At 47.6% G+C, this 21,453-nt stretch overlaps 1 protein-coding gene across 3 annotated transcripts in view; it reads right to left on the bottom strand.

Annotated features, from left to right (window-relative positions):
• Nucleotides 1-21,453, bottom strand: part of LOC146855202 (glioma pathogenesis-related protein 1-like) — a 403,498-nt gene that overhangs the window by 350,065 nt on the left and 31,980 nt on the right. For all 3 annotated transcript variants that reach the window (XM_085652852.1, XM_085652850.1, XM_085652851.1), the window contains exon 2: nucleotides 20,958-21,185. In XM_085652852.1, coding sequence (XP_085508978.1) covers nucleotides 20,958-21,025 — 68 coding nt within the window. In that variant the 5' untranslated portion in view covers nucleotides 21,026-21,185. The remainder of the gene's footprint in view (nucleotides 1-20,957; nucleotides 21,186-21,453) is intronic.

The raw sequence follows: 21,453 nt of genomic DNA, 5'->3' as shown, positions 1-21,453 counted from the left end.
CCCTCTCCACAGACCTCGACATGGTGCCAGAGGAATCACGAGCAGCAGCAGTGGTGTGAAATGAAAGGTTGTGCAGGCAAGTGCTCTCTCATGGGACCTGGCTGCCTTATATTTGCCTTGCTGGCCTGTTTCATTTACAGGAGTACAGAGTGATTGGTCAATCTCATTTGCATCCTACGTTTCCTCCAGTCCCTTTAAACCTACCCCAGTGAGGGGCTTTGCATGGTTTAAAAATTGAGCATGATGTCAAGTCAACAACCACTTTGCAACATAGTATATTGTCTCCAACCGACTCTTGCTGGCCACCTGATGAAAATATTTGAACTTGAAACTCGGTCTCCATGACAACCAGCATGCATTTAGGCCCTTATACTTGTCCCTCATGTGTCCCCTATGTAATTTCACTATACACACACAGGTACGGTGCGTTCCACGCCCCAAGGGCACCACTACTCCAGGGATACGGTCCGTACACGCGTGTGTAGGGTCCGTATCACTATGGTTGTGTTGCCGTAGGCGTACGCCATAGGGATACGGTCCGTACACGCGTGTGTAGGGTCCGTATCACTATGGTTGAGGTAGCCGTAGGCATACGCCATAGGGATACGGTCCGTACACTCGTGTGTAGGGTCTGTATCACTATGGTTTGTAGCCGTAGGCGTACGCCATAGGGATACGGTCCGTACATGTGTGTGTAGGGTCCATATCACTATGGTTGTGTTGCCTTAGGCGTACGCCATAGTGATACGGACCCTACACACGCGTGTACAGACCGTATTCCTATGGCGTACGCCTACGACAACACAACCATAGTGATACGGACCCTACACACGCGTGTACGGACCGTATCCCTATGGCGTACGCCTACGGCAACACAACCATAGTGATACGGACCCTACACACATGTGTACGGACCGTATCCCTATGGCGTACGCCTACGGCAACACAACCATAGTGATACGGACCCTACACACGCCCTCAGAGCATGTGTACGGTGCATTTCACACCTTACACTAGTGACAGGCGGCACACAGAAAGGAATTGAGCTGTCATACTTGGCCAAGGCTGGACATCAAGTCATTGTCAGTGCAGTCCTACACGTCTCGGGCCTAGGTGTGTCAGGCTGTGATGTGGCACAAATCTCCTCATGTTTGAACCCAATAGATGTGTGATGAGCTGTGTACACATGTCATGTGTGATGGTGCACTATGTGCCACACATCCCCTTCACACCTTTGACATGTGTGCATGTAGTACAGACTTGTTGAGCAATGCGTCACTGGCATGGCACAGTCGCCAACACCCGCAACTGTCCCCTGATGCCAGGTACACGGATAATTACACCTGACATGTGACTACCAGCGTTGCACGATGTGAGTATGTCATGTGTGTGTCATGTGTTCCCATAAGCTTGCTGTTGATGTTCCGTCAAATGCATCTGCAGTTGCTGCATCCAACATGTGCATGTGTGTGGATGGGCATGGCACACTATTATGCACACCAGGACACATGTGGAATCAGACGTAACGTGTGTATGTATGCATCGAACATGGACTTGCGAGACAAGGACATATCTGCGTAGTATCAATGTATGTGTGATCAGTCTTGACATGTACCCCTTCATGGCAAGGTGTTTGGTCTGTCCTTTTTTCAGGGACATGTGACCTGTGCCTCTAGTGTTCCGCAACCTGTCTGTATAATAAACATCCTTCTTCTGCACATATGTGGATGTCTGTCACTCCTGTAATGCGTCTGCCTGTTCACTTACACTGGCCCACAGCTAGTTTCATGCCATGTCATGTTGAGCTTGAGAATCCACGTTTGTAGCTGGCTCTTGGTAGGAGTGTCACCTGCCTGGAATACATGTCCAGGATATATTGCACAGACCTGACTCTGTATGTAGCATATGTGTATTGGCTGTTTAACATGTGCTCAGTACATTGACATTGTTGTTGTACTGTACTCACTCTTCGCTGTCCCTTCCAAATTACTGCAGGGCTCCGCCTCACCCCCGACCAATGCCAGACTTGGCTGCCCTGAGGGAACGTGACTGTATACGCCGCTACCGCTTCACCCAACGGTTGATTGTGAACTTGACAGCAAGTCTGGCACCACACCTCCAACCGCTACACAGGTATCCTACTGCACTGACACCCATGATGAAGGTGATGGCAGCCCTACATTTCTTTGCCAAGGGTACGTTTCAAGATACCATAGCTCATGTTGGTGGCATGTCCCAGACCATGTTCAGCCGTGTCCTGCATGATTTTTTAGAGGCCATGTTGGTTCACCTGGATGAGTTTATTCATTTCCCAACTCCTGAGTAGTTGACAGGTGTTGAGGGTGACTTCTATGCCCTGGGAGGGATACCCATGTCATTGGGTCTATTGATGGGACACATGTGGCTTTGGTACCACCACAGGCACAGGAGGTAGCCTTTCGCAACCGTAAACACTACCACTCCATTAATAACATTGTGGTGTGTCTTGCTAACATGGTGATTTCCCATGTCTGTGCTCGTTTTCCAGGATCAGCACATGATGCCTACATCATGAGGCGTAGCAGGGTGCCTGAAATGATGCTGCAGCTGCGCAACGAACAAGCATGTCTTGTTGGTGGGTATACTCTGTTACTCCTGTATTTAGCGTCATCTTTCTGTCTTACTGCTTCTCCTGACCCACTTCTGTCCATGATGTTTCCATGTAGGGGACTCTGGCTATCCCAACATGCCATGGCTGATCACGCCTCTCCGCAACCCCAGAACGGCTGGCGATCACCGGTACAACAACGCCCTTGGGCAGACCAGGCGAGTGATAGAGAGGACCTTTGGCCTCCTGAAGAGCCGATTCCGGTGCCTCCACAAGACCAGCGGCGCACTCCCATATGCACCGGTGAAGGTCTGCAAAATCTTCCTCGTGTGCTGCATGCTGCACAACATGGCAGTGGAGAAAGCTGTGCCACTCATCCTGGATCCGGATGAGCAGGAACATCCACCCATGGAGGATGAGGGGCTTGGTGATGAGGCAAGTGATGTTGAGGAGGAGGAGGAAGAGGACATCCGGAGTTGGCTCATATGCAACTTCTTTGCTTAGTGGTGAGTTGCAGTGTCTGAGTGTGCACGCATTGAGCCTGGTGTGGCATGTGTTGCAATGTGTGGGTCCATCTGCATGTATGGCAAGTGAGTCAGAGGTGTGTTTGGATGTGTCACTCGAGTGATGGTGTAAGAAAAGACTGTCTTTCCTGAGACACTATTTTCACCTAGCATGTTGACAAGTTTATACGTGTCGAGTACATGCCCTTGCATGCGGATGTGCTTCTTTTGGCTCACTTCTTGTGTCTCTCTCATCCCCAGGTATTTGCGCATGCTGTCTGCTGGTGGCATTGTTGTGCTCCTGCTATTCCTCATGAATACAGCAACGTGTGCTGAATCAGCGTAACATGCACAGACATGTCGAAAATTCTCCTTAGGGTAAGGGATGCAGCACGGCTTTTTGGGTGTGCTATTTGTTTGGAATGAGTGTGCACTGCTCCTGTTCATGTTTGGTTACTTTGCATACATGTAGAATCACCATGGGGCACATGACATGGAGCTGGATTCACCTGAATTGATAGTCACACTTGGTGACAGTCATCTGTAATGTGATTGTGGATTGTGATGAAGGTATCAATCTGTGTAACACTGCCCTCGGAAACATACGGGATGCACCGGGTTGACATAGTGTGGGACATCCCCATTAGAGGCTCAATGGTGAATAGCAGCCTCTCCGTGAGCAGCACAGGGTGTATGCCTCAAACCCGTCACTTGTGTGCCAGTTCTATGGATTTCCTGCATCTGTGGTGCAAAGGGGGGTGCCAGTGTAGGTCCCACATGTTCATCCACATGACCTGTGCATCTGTTAATATAGATGCATTTGCCTTCCGGCAAACATGACTAATAAAGGTGTCCCTCAGCCTCCAAGGTGCCTCATCTCTGTCAATGCAGGTCTCTTGCCACTGTGCATGCGGCATGTCTGGCATAGTGATCACAGATTGTGCATATGAGTCTATGTGTAGAGTAGCAAGATGCAAGCTGTTTGTCAGGGATTATGATATGTATTGTGCATGATGTACATGGCTCTGTAGGTATTTTGGCATCTCAGTCCCCACAACGGCCACTTTGATGCATGTGCACCCATTGTCTGTGTGTGTGCCATGTTGAACCAGACACTCCTTCCTTATCATACACCTTTTGCAGTAGTCCTTTCTGACATGCTTGTGTTTGTGTGCAACTTGTGGCATGGTTTTCAGGACATGGCGCCTGCTGCTGCAGGCCCTGCAGCAAGGGCACACAGAGTTTCTATATTTGCCCTCACACACACGCCTCTAAGACGCACCCCCCTTCCTCCCTCCACCCATTCATTTTGGTGTAATCTGCTTGTGTGTGACACAGTTGCGGTGGCAAAGGCTGGACCGTCTGCACATGCTACGTGCACATTGCACGTGCCTCATGTCCTTGCATGTGCCACATCACGCTACACCATGATGTTGAGGCCACCCACCAAGCAATGTCCATCCAATACATCTGTTGCATGCACTCAGGCATGCACTCATCGCCCACACAACACCTTTGCATAATGAGTGTGCAACTCCAACTGCCTACACAGCGCTGGCACGTCTTCCAGGCCCTGTCACACCAACCAGGTCATGTCCCTCCTACTCCCCACCGGCTCTGTACCCCAACAAGGCCATGGGAGTGGTACTCCAGGCCTCTGCATGTAGTATGGTGTTGTTGTGGGACACATGGCACAGGTATCATGTCTCAGCGTGTCAGTCTACAATGTGTCCAGGATCCCCCTCTACACCATGACATGCACACTGCATCTCATCATCATCTAGTGTCCCATTGCCAGCCAGGTGCTCCTCACCCTCCCCAAAGATGCAGTCCTTGCCAGTTCTCATATTGAATAATGCATGGTATCCATTGGCAGATGGCTGAACATCGGCCACCTGATGCTGGACTTGTACACGACTGAGGTGTTCATCTGCGGATTGTGCCCTTACAGCTGGGTCAACTGCTTGTGTCCCACCCGCAAGGGCCCTGCACAGGCACACAGTGTCCACGCCCACGAGCTGGTGTGCATCATGGATTGCTTGCTCACATGTGCTATGCTGATCACCAGCATCTGTACCTCAGGCTTCAGCACACTCTGCATTATGCACAAGATCCACAGTTCGATCCACCTCAAGGCAAGACAGACCATCACCCAGGTCAACTACAACATCCGTGTCTAATCCTACCATGCACTCTACGGAGAAGTACGTCACAACTCCCATGATACTTGTCCACATCCAGGGTACATCTGCACAGCTCTGCTTCAACATCCGGCAACCCAGCCACATCACCGTCCAACAGAGATAGCTGCAATGGATCACTGTCAGCTGCAGGATGACCTTCACAATCCACGCCCACACTCAGGATGCAGCCCACGACCACGACCCCAACACAACCTTGTGGCACTGTCATCCAAGACCCCATTGTGCCATCTCCATGCATCCAACCTTGGCCTGGCCACCATTCTCCACATCCACCTGACTCCAGCATGCAGGACATAGTTCTCCCACCTGGCTACACATACCTGGAACTCCCACCCCAGGACACTCCACATGATCCCTGACCTCTGCGCATGACTGTTGCTCTTCGAAATAGGTCTGTCCGCACAGTTGTGCAGGCACCCCCTCAGCTGGTTGGGCCCATCACGGGTGAGTATGGTGCTCCATGTCTGTATTGGATGATACATTGTGATCCATGTGTGTCCTGTGCCAGACTCAGACCCCAGGGTATGCATGGTTGGAGTTACTTCAAAACTCAGGCATGGTTTGACTTTCCAACACACACATGTTATGGAATAATGCAAAATGACGTCATCATCTCGTGATTTTTATGATATTTATTAGTGGTGGGGTACGTGTTTGGGGGGATGTAAAGAGGTGCTCACTGGGTGTCTGTAATCCAAAGTTCACAGGGGGAGTTGGGATCCTTGCCATTGGAAGTCATCAGAGTCCATGCCACAGTCTTTGTCAACATTGGTCAGACAGTGACCAGCAAGTCCATGTGGCAGAGAATGTCATTGGATGAGGTGCTGCTGTTGCGCCAGAGAGCCAGGTGCCAGGCCAGGTGACCTGGGAGATGGTGATGGTCCGCTGACTCTCAAGGTCTTTTGCGTGGACGACCCACCTTCCTCCGGGGACCCTCAGAAGCAGGCCGTGATGATGTCTGTGATGCTCCGTCGGACGAATCCTCCTCCTCCTGATCCCTCCCTGTGGCTGGTGGTGATCTTCGCCTGGTGGCACAGGGAGGGTTGCTCATGTTTTCGGCAATCCGATGGAGTGCACGGGTCATGTCCGTTTGCACCGCCACGAGCTCAGCCAGTCTTGCCTCCATCCGTCCTTGGTGTTGCTGTTGACTGGCATATTGCTCGGCCTGCAGGTTCTTAATCTCATTGAGGGTCTCCACTACCTGGCTGATGCCCCTGGTGTCACGCCGGTATGTGTCCAGGATGTTGCGGACGTGTGACATAACGGGTTCCTCAGCGGTCTGGTCAGGTTCGCGCCTCCGCCGTCCTCCACTCCCACCACCCCTGCCCACTAGAGCCTGGCCTGCCGTTGTGGGCACATCGGGTCTCCGGGACCCCTGAGGGATGGCATTTGCGGGGTCGCCTGCCTCCTCCTGGGTGCCTGGAGTACCTTGTCCCTCCTGGTCAGACTGGCTGCGTTGTTGTGTGCGAGCAGGGCTCCTGTGTGTATCCTGGGATGTGGCAGGAATGGGGGTGGTGGTTGGCACAGTTGTACCTGACGCAGGTGCTGCAGGTGCTTGGGCACCAGAGGGGCCAGGTTGGTCGGGGTCATCCACGGAGTGGCGAGAGTCGTCGCTGCCGGTGGTATCATCGTCATGCCGAGCCTGGTCCTGTGATTCTTCCCCCCCAGTGTTGGGGGGAGATCGACGACGTTGCCCTGTGTGTGAGAGAGAGACAATGTTAATGGTGTTTCATGCGTCATCCATGTTTCATACATATTCAAGTTGGCACAGTTCCTCTGGGTAGTTGAATATGTCTAGCATTCCTCTCACAGTGCACTTGTGGATGGGTATGTTGTGGGGGACAGATTGATATGTACTCCTGGTTATTTGACCTGTATAACGAGTGTTGGGATGCTTATTTGGCTATGGATTGGTCTTGTTGTGTCACATATCCATTGTGGGAGTGCCAATTTACGTTGGCTGCCCCGGGGGTGTGTGCTTGTGTAAGGGGGGGGTGTGACCGGGCATGCTGTTGGGTGTGGTGTGATTTGTCATTGGGTCTACCAGGTGATGTGTCTATCCCCTCATGGTGCATGCTGGCATGACAGTGAATGTGAGTTCCTGTGGTAGGTAGGTGGCATGTGGAGTTGGTGTTTGAGTGTACAGTGGTCACAGGATTGCCTTGTGCTGTCTACAGCAGGGCCAAGTGTCATCTACCTTGTCTGTACTTGGCAACTCCCTGTGCATTGTGCATGGTGCATGGGTATGTCCCTTGGCCACAGCTTTCAGCACTTTTCCTATGTGTGACACACTCTTTGTTGTTGCATCATTTTTTAACGCAGTGAGCAGTGTAGCGAGCGTGCGTAGCGAGCGATGCAGAACCGGCTTACGTGTTGCACTGTACGTGGGCAAATGGTGCATTTTCATATCTATTGGAGAATGCAGGTAGGTAACTTATGCATTTGTGACTGGGTTCTAACAAACACAGTGAGTGGGTATACTGGGTGTAAGGTTAGGTTTGTGCCTGCAGCAAGGATCTACTCGTGCACAGTTTGACACATGGCCCAGTGATTTCCAAACGAAAAAGGGGTGTTTCACGCACTGCCAGACCTTGTCAACATGCACACAGTCCACCTGCTGACGAGGGGACATGCCCACACCACCCAAGTGTGATTTTGTCTCCCTCTGTCTCCCTCTCTCCCTCCCTCTGTCACCCTCTTCCCTCTGTCTGTCTCCCTCTGTCGCCCTCTGTCTCCATCCCTCTCTCTCCCTCTCCCTCCGTCTGTCTGTCACCCTCTGTCACCTCAGCCCAGCTTCCTGGGAACACACTCTTTGCAGGTCTTTCAAAGGCCATTGGCTTGTTCATGTGGCTTTGTTTAGAATCTCCCGGCCCCCATTGGGCAGAGTGTCTCTGAGTCTGCGCTGTTGCGGCGGTGTGTGCTGACACTCTTTCACAGTGATGCCTCTTCATTAGCTGCTGTTATGTGCAAATTGGGCCTTCATACCCATGTCATCCTGCGACGCGGCCACCATTTGCAGGCGACACAGTACAGTGTCGGGACACACTGTTTGTATAGCTCTGCCCTAGGCCATATGGGCTGAGGGCATTGGTGTCTGCTTCTGAGTTGCACAATGTGTTTTTGGAGGCCCACCCTCCCGGCATCACGGACATCCTGTCTTGTGTTGGTGTTTTGTGTGGCCTATGACTTGGCATGGCCTTGCTTGGTGCATGGGGCATGGAGCCGCTAGTGGCATGTGCGTGTTTTTGGAGTGTGGTTGTGTCCAGTGATGGCTTTGGGGTAGTTGCGTGCATTATTGTGAGTTGGGTTGTTGATGCAGTTCCCCCCATGTGAGGTGAGTTGCTTGTGTACTCACCAGGCTCGGCGACTCCTTCTACTCCGTGTACTCCCACCGGCGGCAGCGTGCGCATCACCTTCTCCTCCCAGGGATGGTAGTGTACTGGTCTGCGGGGCGGGCCACCTCCAGTGATGTTCCCCTGGTTATATTCGTCAGTCATTTTGCGGCGGACCGTCCTCCGCAGATCGTACCACCTGGCTTGGCATTCATGCCTGGTCCTTCTGATGGGCGCAACAGCATTCACCCTCTCGACGATCCTCTGCCACATGGCTGATTTTGCTGCTACGCTGGTCTGTCTGACCAATGTTCCAAAGAGCTGTGGCTCGACTCTGATGATTTCGTTGACAAGTATCTCCAGCTCCGCTGTTGTGAACTTTGGATTCCTGTCTGTGGGCATGGTGTGGGGTGTGGGTGTGGATGGTTGTGGGTGTGTGTGTGTGGTTGTGAAGGTGTGTGTGTGAATGTGATGAGGGGTGTTTGTGAAGGTGGTTGTGTGAAGGTGTGCAAGTGTAAGGTGTAGTCAAGGTTAAAATGTATGGTGCTGTGGGGTCTGGCAGCAGTGGGTCTGTTGCAAAGGCTCATGGTTTGTGTGTGTGGGCCCTTTTTATTGGTCCATTTGTGGGTGTGGCTGTGTTTGAACTTTGGGTGGGTGTGTTATAAGGAGTGGTTGTGTTTTGGGCCTCTGTTTACCTGTTTGGCTGTTGCAGGTCAGTGTATTGGATGTATTTGGGTTTTGTTGGACGTGTTTTGTGGTGTTGTGCGATTCGAATTGACTCTCCTTGTGGTGTTTTGCAGTGTCCTGGTTCACTACGTGTGTTTTTCGCGTCTGTGAGGTGCGTACATCGGCCATGTTGTTGTACAGTGCTCACATTTGCTATGGCTTGGTACGACTCGTACTGGGTGAGGGTGCTGGTGTAGGGGCCTGGGGTAGGGTGAGTACAGGCACGGGCAGGGTGTAGGGGCCTGGGGGTACATGCCGTACATACGGGAACCGAGGGTACGGCGCGTACATACGGGGGGGGCTGGGGGTACAGCGCGTACATACGGGGTGCTGGGGGTACGGTGTGTACCCCCACCCCGTTTGTACGGTGTGTACCCCCACCTCCGTATGGACGGTGCGTACCCCCAGCCCCCGTATGTAAGCACCGTCCCCCAGCACATACCCCCAGCCCCCCGTATGTACGCGCAGTACCCCCAGCCCCCGTATGTACGCACCGTACACCCAGCCCCACGTATATATGCGCCGTACCCCCAGCCCCCCCCGTATGGACGGTGCATACCCCCACCCCGTAGGTACGGAGCGTACCCCCACCCCGTGTAGGTACGGAGCGTACCCCCACCCCCGTAGGTACAAAGCGTACCCCCACCCCCTATGGACGGTGCGTACCCCCACCCCGTAGGTATGGAGCGTACCCCCACCCCCGTAGGTACGCTGCGGACGCGCTGGGGGTCCGCACCGTACATACGGGGGTGGGGGTATGCTCCGTACCTACGGGGTGGGGTGGGGGTATGCTCTGTACCTACGGGGGTGGGGGTACGCTCCGTACCTACACGGGGTGGGGGTACGCTCCGTACCTACGGGGTGGGGGTACGCTCCGTGCCTACGGGGGTGGGGTGGGGGTACGGCGCGTACATGGGGTGGGCTGGGGGTACGGCGCGTATTGGGGGGGTGGGCTGGGGGGTGTTAGGCGCGTATGCGGGGACATGTTTGGACGTCTCCATGGTTGCTATGGGAGTTCGCTCCGTACGGTGTTTTTTCCATACGGTTGTGCATTCGGACGGACGGGACGGATCGTACTTGCGCGCTCAGACTTCAGTTTCCCGATTCGTACGTAAAACTGTCCGGGGACGTGTCGGACACTTTTTCCGACCCGAGGACGTGTCGCGGAATTTTCCCAATGCGATTCGTATGGATTTTTTAACATACGAATCGTACTTGCCAGTTTGTACGGGACTTGTACGATTCGTACGTAAAAAATTTCGGATACGATTCGTACGGGGAATATTTTTAACGGATCGGAATCGGCACCTATGTAGTTTAGTAATCTCGGGCAGAGACAAATGATATGCTACGGTGTTTCTACTTTATAACCACATGGGGACTTATTTACAAGCCCCTCGCGCCACCGAGCATTACTTTTAATATGGGAAAAAGTGGCATACCAGCGGCACAAGGGGCATGTAAATATACCCCATAGTCTGCAGCCAAAGCCACAGTGGTATTGCATTTCCATAAAACTTCAAACTGTAGTAATGGAATATACACAAACTTGAACCTTAAATATTGTTGAGGTCCGGACAAGTAAGTGTCAAGCAATAACTCAGCATGTTTTTAGTTTAATAACGCCTTTCGATCACTGAATACCTTGTAATCCCTTAACGTCTTACTAATTTCTTTCGACTCAATTAACTCATCAAGGTCAGCATATCCAAAGCTGGAAGACTGTGTTAATTTATAAAGTTAGTAATGTTTCTGATATTTAAGTCCAGGCTGCCAAGTTGCAGTTTGTTTCAGGTCAGCTAAAATTAAGCCTTTTAAAGACCCCACTGGGGCATTCATATACGCTCAGACTAGCTAAATACTGTACAAAGGTGGTGCTACAAAGCGAGGTTAGGTTGAAATCAAAACTTATTTTGCAAAGTGCTGTTGCTGATCATAGTTTTTGCAAAGTTCGAATAGAAGGAATGTAGATTTTATTTAGGTTGATTGTTGTATTACAGGTTATCGCTAGTGATGTATATAAGAGGAATTTATTTGATGTTAAGGTCAATGATTGAAGGAACTATTGTGCCCCCACCATAGGGTTAAGAACATTTGCTGATATATTTGGTTACAATGATAGATCGTTTCTTTTTCCGAAGGACATTTTCCTTGCATGTTAACTTATTGTCGATAGTCATTCCCAGATAACAATAGGATGACACTAAGTCAATTGGTTTATCTTCAAGGTTCCATCCTGCATGTTTTCCATTTTGGGAAAGGTCATGATTTTTGATTTTGTCGTGTTGACCAGAAGCCCTTTGTCATAGGTTGAAATGTTGAAATTGTTAGCCAGCCGAGGTAAGGGACAAGACGAAGAGATCATCCACACAGGCTAGATATGTAATAGGACAATCGTTATGGTTGGGTGCCAAGCCATCTGGAGAGTCAAGGTAATCAGATAAATCTGACGTAGAACGTGATCACAACATGGACATGTAGCCTTGTTTACACCAGACTGGATGAACATCTTAGATCAAAGATTGCATCCACATTTTACTATACAAAGCCATTATGAGATGTAGCAACAAATGATCTATACTCCAAGTAAGGAGCTTGGTCAAAATACGGCCGTGGTCAACCTTGTCAAAGGCTGTGCTGTAGTCAATGTAACAAACATATAAAGGTCTTTTTTTATTAAAATTGCTGTTAATTAATAATCTAAGGGCCACAATGTTATCTACGGCAGAACAGCCCTTCCTAAAACAAGTTTGAGTAAATGGTAAAAAGCCCTTGTCCTTCACCCAAGAAGTTAGTTTTTGCAGTAGGAAATTGGAAAACAAGTTGCCTTCCACGTCTAGAAGTGCGATAAGTTGATAAATTCTAGGTTCATTTTTAGGCCCTTTTTGTGAATGTGATTGATGAGTGAGCCTTTCAATGTCGGAGAAACAGGGCAGGCTCTAGGACACTCCTTAGGGCGGCGCTGTGTTTGCAAGCTTATTATGGTCTTAAAAGCGCATGCTGCCATGTTCCTTGCCTCAAGCAATTTCCAGCGACAATAAAAATGTCAAGTAACTCTGGCGAATAATGTTCTTCCTGGAGAGAGATCAGGAGTTTTGTCTAGTTGAAGTTTTGACTCATCAAAAAGTAGTACACACAATGTATATGCCTGCTGCAAAGAATGTGTACCATGCAGATCAAAAAGTGCATGTGATGTAAATAGCTCAGTAGGTTACTGCTTTTGTAAGAGACATTCTTTTGTCACTTGCAGTTTATAAGTTAAAATCCTACTATAGAATAGTGAGCTATTAACTGTCATCAAAGAACTGCATGGACACTGCAAAGTATAGAGCATAGATTAATATTGCAAAAAGGGTACATTTGGGTAGAAATTGATTCTTATTATTAAAGAGAACACCTAACTATGGTGTTCCATTTTCAATTCTGAGCTTGTGCCTCTCCAAACCAAGCACTCTTAAACTATACTGCCTACCAGTATGGAAGACATATGACTCCTACACCTTGTAGTCCTTTGGCTTATGGAACATTTCCTATACACAGATTTACAAAGGTATGATTGATTGTCTCTGTGTAATGTGTGTGTAATGCAAAGTGCTCTGACACCCTACATTGGTATGAGTGGCGCCACATAACTAAATAAATGCATCTGAGAGAGTGGTTATGGAGATTTGAGGGGCACTGTTGAAGGGGGGTGATGATGAGGGATTGCGTGTTAGAGGTGGTCATTGGGGGGGACGCCAGCAAACATTGTCTCTCCAGGAGCCACCAGCGCTAAAGCTGGCCCGGCTGAGGAATCATGGCAGTGGGCAATACACTTGAAAATAAGTTGTATAAGAGTCTGCTTCAAGTCACAATGTCAGTTTTATAGACTGCTACCGGTATCTCGCTGGGGCCGACAACCCAAGAGGGTATCCAACTTTGTATTAGTTTATACACCTCCTCTTGAGAAATGTCCAATGTTGTGTTGCAATATAGCCTCAGTATAGCGGATGAATGTGATCTTTTGCTAAAAAGACCACCAATATGGGTTTCCCATTGGGTGTTCAAAATATAGAAGTCTTCATTTCATGCCCACTATAGTCAACGAGCATGTCGATAGCTCATTGGCTCGAATAGGATATGGGGTAGAATTACCGGTAGCACACTTGTGTAATAGACCTAGCATTGGTAGAACTATAGGCTGTTGAATATGGTAATGCAGTTCCTCGATTAGAATCCGAGTGGTTGTCAAGCATTATTCATAAGTTATCAAGATGATTCATAGTAAGAAAATCAGGGCCATTAAAATGACAGCTTTAGAACACATGCGAGGTATCCGAGCATGGTAAATTAGCCGGTTCCTTTAGTCTTAGAAATTGGGGTTTTTAGGTTTCTGTGTTTGAAAGACTTGAAGCCCCTGTATTGCTGCATCATCCTATCTGGTCCAAATTTGTGTGGTGATCTGTGCTGAAGCCCATCTGGTGCTTGTTGAATACTATTCCTGTCACCCCATGCAAGCATCCAAGAATTTTACACTTAGTTGGTTGTTCGAGTTGGTCCTATTGAGTTCTGAGAAGCATTTCAGACATTTAAATATGTTTTGATGATTCAAGACATCGTGATTACCTTCAGATGTATACAGAGAAAAAAGACTCAGCATTGTTGATTCCAGATTTACGTTGCGAGAATCGTTATTTTAATGTAGTTGTCGGTGGATTTTGAAATAAGTCATACTACCTGCACTTCGTTGTGAGCTACAATATTGTATGATTCGAGATATGTCATTTTTTTCCCTGCAGCTGCGTTGCTGTTATCCAAGACGGTTAGCTTGGGACATATCCACACTTATCATAGTCTCTGTAAAGTGGCTTTACAGAGCATTTGAGTGTAAACTAACCCTGGGCGTAGTTCGCGAAGTAGCACTTCGCGAAGCTACGCAAAGTGCACTTCGCACTACGCGAGCTACACGTAGCACTTCGCGAACTGCGTAGAACCTTGTTCGCACTGTGCCAGATGTCGTTTTCAATGATTGCACAGTGCGGACAAGCAACCGGCACTGTGCAATCATTGAAAATGGCATCTTGCACAGTGCAAGCTGTAGTTTTCTGCTGCTCGAGTAGATTTTTACTCGAGCGGCAGCTTTCTCAACGCGAACTGGTAGTTTCTCATCGTGAGCGGTCGCGAGCATACGCGACCACTCGCAATGAGAAACCTGACCTCCTCGCGTTGGGAATCTCGCCGGGAGGTTTATTTCCCATGCTCGCGATCGCCAACTTGATGTTGCTGATCGCGAACAAGGAAAAAGTCTCGCCGGGATGTCATTTTGCTTGCTCGCGGTCGCCAACTTGACGTTGAGAACCGCGAGCAAGCAAAAAATGACCGCATCACTACGCAACACTACGCTACGCGTGTTCGCACTGTGCTACGTGCAATTCGCGTAGTGCGAAGTAGCGCGAACTTCGCAAACTACGTGAGCGTAGCGTAGTGCTTTGCCCAGGCTTAGTGTAAACTGTTAATTATTGTGGCGCTTAAATGTTGAGAAGCAGATCCAACAGAGTTCGATGAGATAATGTTGACTGATTGAACTAGAGATGGCTGCTGCGTTACAGCATGGGTTAAGGTGGAACAACATTGTCTCTAACAGTCATATGTGAATTTAGTCCTGTCTGAACTTCATGTCCGTTAGAATTGATTGGTTCGCTAGTGCAACCACTTACTACAGTCTAGTTGCACGTGGAAGTTGGTGTATTCACACCAATAGATGATTATTGCAGAGGAAGAGGAGGCCAGCAAGTTCCTTCATCTTCTAACGGTAGCACTTTTGAGAGATGAGGAGTCAAAGCTGAAGTTTGAGTTGTAGAATTAGCTGTCCATGTAGCTTGAGTTGCAAAAGTCGATTGTTCAAATAAAGGAAAAAATTTAAAATGTATTTAAATTAGTAGTCATTTTAACAGGTTGTTGAGAATTATCTGTCGCCAGGTTATTTTATGAGTTTCTTGAGCTTCTTAAGTCAACATTTGCTGATATAGGTGTGAAAGCCTTCACTGGGAGCCTCATTGGTGGTGACTGTGGAATGAGTCTTACTAAGCATCCCTATCTTCTGATGTCCAGTTAATGGCACTATGTTGTCTGGTGACATTGGTGGATTTGAGTTGCTTCCTGAAGAAGAACCAATATCAGTTGCTGATGGGTTGATATTACCTACTACAGTTTGACAGTGATCTGTCCTTTGACACAATAAATCAGAGGTCACATTTAGTGGTAAAGGTTGCAGCGTGTCAATAACATTACCAATGCCCAATAAATTACTCAGAAGTGGCTTTAAAGAGCTCAGAGTTTGCTCAATAGTACCTAGCAGTTTAAAATTTTCACGCAAATTTGTTAAGTCTCCTTTCATAATTTTTAGCAAAGGCACTTGTTTAGCTAGGAGAGGGATGATTGATTAATTAAAGTATCAGAAATCTTAGTTAAAGTTGAGCTAATCACTCCCATCGCAGTAAGGACTGGATAAAAAGGAGGAGTGAGTCTTTCATCTAACTGATGGACGAAACCATTGGTAAGAGTTGGAGTTGCTAGTGAACGTTTATTTGACAAAGAAGAATTCTGGTATAATTGTCTCACTGAAAGATGATCAATTTCATTTAAAAGATCCGAATTATCAACAGAGTTAACTGAAAAGGTTAGATCATTTTTCACAACCTCACAGTTGTCAACAGCAGAGACTTTGTTACCATCTGCCATGTTACTTGTGAGTTTATTATTGGTGTTCACCCCTAAGATTTTGTCATCTCCATCATCAAGGTCAAAAATCGAATCTCTTTCAGAATGCAAGTCAGATAAATTAAATAATAATGACTATGGAATTTAGTACTTTCAGAAGCAGTAACGATTTTATTTGGAGGGACACTGGTGGTAGTTGGTGTAGTGGTTGAGGTTGTAGCTAGACTCTTGCAGCACTAATAGGGTTAAAGCAATCAACGTATTAGCTGTTGTTTGCCAGCTTTTAGAGTATGAGGTATGTTTGACGTTAAGTTTCTTCCTTGCTTTATACTGCAATTGGAAAGCGCAGACTGCTTGGTTTAATTGAACTGTGTTGCAAAGTCATCCTGTTCCCTGGGCACAGCCCAACATTTTGCTGACTGGTACTGGTGGTAACTAGCTGACCCTGGGCTCTGCCTAACCAGGCCAGGGCCATGGCTAGGCTGAAAGAGACACTTAAAATACAGTAAAAACACCTACATACACCAGGGTACTCAATGGGTTAGGTTGTCTCTGTGATTGGCATGACCTCCCCTATAAGGCCTAGTCCATAATAGGGCAGAGGAATTGAAACTCACTTTTAGACCCTAGTATATAATAGGGCATGGCACTGCTGATGCCTGCGGTCAGTTTAAAGGCAGCCCTGTGTTGCAGAACTGCTAGTAAAATTCAAATTGTGCCCAAACTCGACTTTGGTGTTTGGGGCACTTACAAATGGATAAACTACAATGCAATGTTTGGGCATATTAGGTACCCCCAGGGTCTCCCCTAGGTGTCCCTGGGTTGGGGGTCAGTAGCTATAAGGGGGACCCTTATAAAATGAGTTTTATATGCCGTGGGTTAAGTGAAACTTCACATTTCACTCCCACATTGTGATAAAGTGCTTCACAAAATCGACTTTTGTGCTAGAAGCATTGGGGAGGGAGGATCTGCAACAGTTTTACATATTCAGAAACCCTAAACTCTTCCCTAGTTGTCCCAAGGGTGGGAGGTCCTGTAGATATAGGCAGGGTTCTTATAAAATATGTTTTTATAAGCCCTGGTGTTGGATAAATGGCCCAAGTCATTTTTCTCCTTGCAAATCCCCTGTCAAATAGGTTAACATGGCAAGGAGTTATTGACTCATAATTCCCGCTAGAAGAATCATAAAAAATGGCTTTTAAGGACTTCCTAAAATGGTATTGATAAATCCAACAATATGGTATTGTTGAATTTTGACTCAAATGTACAGACAAGAAGTTATAAGAATTTCTTGTCTGTAAGTAAAAATTCAGCCTTCCAGTGGTCTATCCTGATTGGTCAGAGTTATGTGGATTAGCCAGGCTTCTTTGATGAGGCGAGAAAAAGCCCCTAGGGTTCTCTCCCTGCTGAAAATTCTGACATATTGAATTTTTGAGAAATAGTGCTTTCTGGGAGATCATTGCGCCACACTTTAGAAAAGAGGTCATGCTCTGGGCTGTTGCCCTGCACCTCATTGGACAGGAGTGTCCTCCTGCTTGACCCCAGAGAACACTGAATAAGCATCTGAGATGGGCAACACCTCTCAGATCTGCTGCTTGAACCTTTAGAAAGAAGAAGGGTCCATGCTGAAAGTTTGATTTTTGTACCAACCAGGCCCTGCACTCTGACTGACTGTGCCTGCTGCACAATCTGAAACTACAACTTTGTGGATCAAACCTGCTTCAAAAGGACTAAAGAGTGGACTCCCTGAACACTACAGTTTAACAGAGATCACCTGGACCATCATCACAAAGAATCCTCAGCCTAGAGCACCACCAGTGGATTTGTAAGGGTTTTGTCCAAGTGGATTGCCGGAACTGAAGTCCCAAACTTTCAAGGGCCATCTCGGAGATATTAGACCGTTGGACTGTGTTTTGGACGCTTTGAACCCGCAAGAGGAACTTCAGGAAGGAGTTCCTCACTCAATCCAGCCTGTTGGAGGAGGCTGTAAGACATCTGGTGAGAAATCCCCCAGAAAAGTTGCTAAGTGTGAATTTGTCCCTGTCAGAGGCAACCAAATGTCCAAAAGTGGCACTATCGATTTTGAAACACTAGAACATGTTTAATCTTTAAAAATTCATATCTCTGGTTCCCTACAGTGGATTGTTTTGGTTTGGGGTCATTTTAAAGATAACAATATTTCCTATTTTTATACATTGGTGTTGGATTTTTTATTGTGTACTGTGTCTTAATTATTTACTGAATTGATGTATTTAAATGCTTTACATACCTGTTTTTGAAGTTGAGCCTGCCTGCTCTCAGCCACGCTACCAAGGGTTGAGCATGGGAATAATGTTCTAAGACCTATTCTATATTGTGTTAGTGGCTTATTGTGAGTGGTAAATGCGTAACTGTCACTACTAATAATGTACTTTCCAACAAACTGGTTTGGAGTTGTGCATTGAAAAGATTGAGTGAAAGAACTACTATGAGAACTACCGTATAAAGTGGAGGAGACAGCCTCCTTTTCTTCTTCTGGCAAGTTAGGCAAGTGGCAGTCGTTATCTGTGACAGATGTATGGCTTTGACAGATTTGTTTAAGACTTTTCTTGGAGTGTGCCGAGTGCCAAGAGTCCACCCCAGAGGGCCTTTGCTGTTGATAACATGTTTTCATCACGATTTCTTTGGCAGCTAGTACTGAACATAGTTGCAAGTCAATGCCTATAATAAGATCTGTGGTTGTAGCAATCATGGCCAAGCACCAACATGTTGTCGTGAGCACACAAGGTGAAGCAAAAGGGAGAAAGAAACATAGCTTTAATATACCCAGTTTTAGTCATCCTCTACAGGAACAGAGTGCAATCCTTGCCCTATGCCACTAACATGTGAGAGATCAAGAGACTAGGACACCAAAGGAGACCACTGACCTTTCAGAGTTAAGCACAATTGACCAAAACCTATACCCATCAATAAGGTTTACCAGCCATCCACCCATTGGTCAGGATAGATCAACCAGCACCCTCCACCTTACTTTACTATATAACCATTCCACCACCACTCCAGTAGCCAGGTGGCACATTAAGTGGAATAGCTGGTCCCACTGTAACCAGTCAGTCTTTAGTAATAATCCCTAAAAACCTCTTCCTTTTCTGCATCGTTAGTGTGAATCTGATGGTCTGTCACTTCTCCTGTCCATTTCAAAACCGCAACCTATTCGCTCAACCATGATATACGTTAATCAAGCCGAGCCCGTCGGAAACCATTCAGAAATCCAGTTTGGATTCATTTCCGACCGAATCCGACCAAATGGGTCGGTCGGAAATTAATCAAACTGCTGATTATGCTGCCGTAGGAACGGCTCCAACTGAGGGTCAGAGCCGTTTCCTACAGCATCGTAATCGGCCCCTAGTTGTTGGTGGAGTATATATGCTCAGTATGGTTGTATGTAGTTGATCCCATTTACCCAACACCATTATGTAACACCCTTCTGGGTCAATCCATGTGCGATCTCAAAAGGTAGCAACTTATAAGCTTAGATCACAACAACCCTGCAGCCTCTTGAGTATCCCTTCTGTTCCAAAAACGTTTATCAATTTCCACCCAAAAATTGTCATTTGGTCCCCATGAATTAAGTATTCTGAAGCAAAACCAAGGCAGGTTTATGTTGTTGCAAGAACTGGATCAGTATTCTTCTCTTAATTGTGTTCCTTTGGCTTCTGACATTCTACAACAGGAGATTTATATCTGAATTTGTTACGTTCCTTTTTTCTGTTGCATACTGAAATTGTTCAGGTATGCTTAGAATAAGAAATCATTCTCCCGACCTCGATTGGTGATTATCCCAAGACCAATTACTGTTACTTCTGCATCCTTGAACTAATTAACGTTCTCTCCACTCAACTCTCCTCATCCCTCATAATCTTACTGCAGGTTTCGAACTACACCAAAATGCCCTCAGTGTCTGCCTCCTTGTCAGCTAAGAACAATTCTACTCTGTTCAAATATGAAAGAATACAATAGTGTCTTCGCTTCTAAGGGACCGATTACGATCCGGGTCGGAAGGGCACCGAACGCGATCCGGCCAGAAAAACTGCGAGCCGTACGCAAGTTTTCCGCCCGACTCGTACAGCTGTACGAGCGAGCAAGTACGATGTGAGCGACGTGGAATTCACCGACCGAGTCCTTTCCAGGTCCGAACCGCTCTGTACATCTCGGTCGTAAGCTAACCGTGGCGTGCAATGGATGCAATTTACGACCGAGCCAGAACGATGCATGCGTCGGACAGTTGGTGCGAGCCGGAGTGTCCGGCTCGCAAAACGTCCGGGTGGTTGCTTTTGGGGGACCGCGTCGGACCCCTTGTCACCCGCAGCTCTACGACTCGGACACAGGGGGGACCCAAGGGTCCCCCCAACAGAGGCATGTATGGTGCAGATGGCACCGATGCGTACCCACTGTAGTGGGCGCCCTTGTGCGAGACGTACCCATTCAGTCAATGGGAGCTCATGTACGCGTCATACGACCGGCTCCCACTGACTTCTATGGGAGTCCGAATGAACCGAGTCCAGCAGCATACGGCCGCATCGTACTCGTCGGTCGGACTGCAGGACTCCGGCTCGGTCGGAAAACACTCCGGATCCGGCTCGGTCGGAGTGCTTTCCGACCCGGATCGGAATCGGCACCTAAGAGTTTTGTCACCAGAAGAGTTAGAGGGGGCAATAGTGCGTATAAGACTACCCTGCACAAAGCATTTCTATAGCTGAGAGCAATGAACACGTTAAAATGTTTTTTAAGAACATGTCCTTAATTAATACTACAGAAACAGACATATGTTAAAAGGTACTATTGTAGGACTGTAGAAGTAACTGTTTACTGGAACATCAGGACGGTACATTATTATACAAGAAACTGCTGGAAGAAAATGTCTTACCTGTGTATAGTGACCGCAAACGCCAGAACATGAATTTTGACTGTAACTATAAAATTTGACCTCTGCATTCCACAATATAGTCGGGCTCATAGTCCCTAGCGCAAGGTTTTCCCCAAGGCGAGAAAATGTAGGATGAGACCTTCCTGACAATTTGATGTAGGGATTATGCTCAAAGATGCATCTCTTTGCCCAAGTAATGGCGGTTTTTGCCAATGCTGGATCCCATGTCTACAAAACACCAAAAAGTGACAATTATCAATAAAGTAAAAATAATCTTTTACCAGAAACTAATACATTTCCAGGCACTGCATCCTAATTTGATATACACAAGGCAATAATACTGAAATCAACTACACACATGAAACACAGTGACTAAGCTGGTGGATCAGTCCCCTAATGTGCTTCATCTACACATCTGTTATCAACACAGCATTCGGTGATTGACGGTTTGTGTATTTAGACAGAGGGTAACTAGACTGATCAGTACTCCAGAATG

This window comes from Triturus cristatus, chromosome 4_1 (assembly GCF_964204655.1).
Source record: "Triturus cristatus chromosome 4_1, aTriCri1.1, whole genome shotgun sequence".
Classification (NCBI taxonomy): Eukaryota; Metazoa; Chordata; class Amphibia; order Caudata; family Salamandridae; genus Triturus; species Triturus cristatus.
Note: the sequence above shows the minus strand (reverse complement) of the source record. Positions and strands in the feature narration are given on the sequence as shown.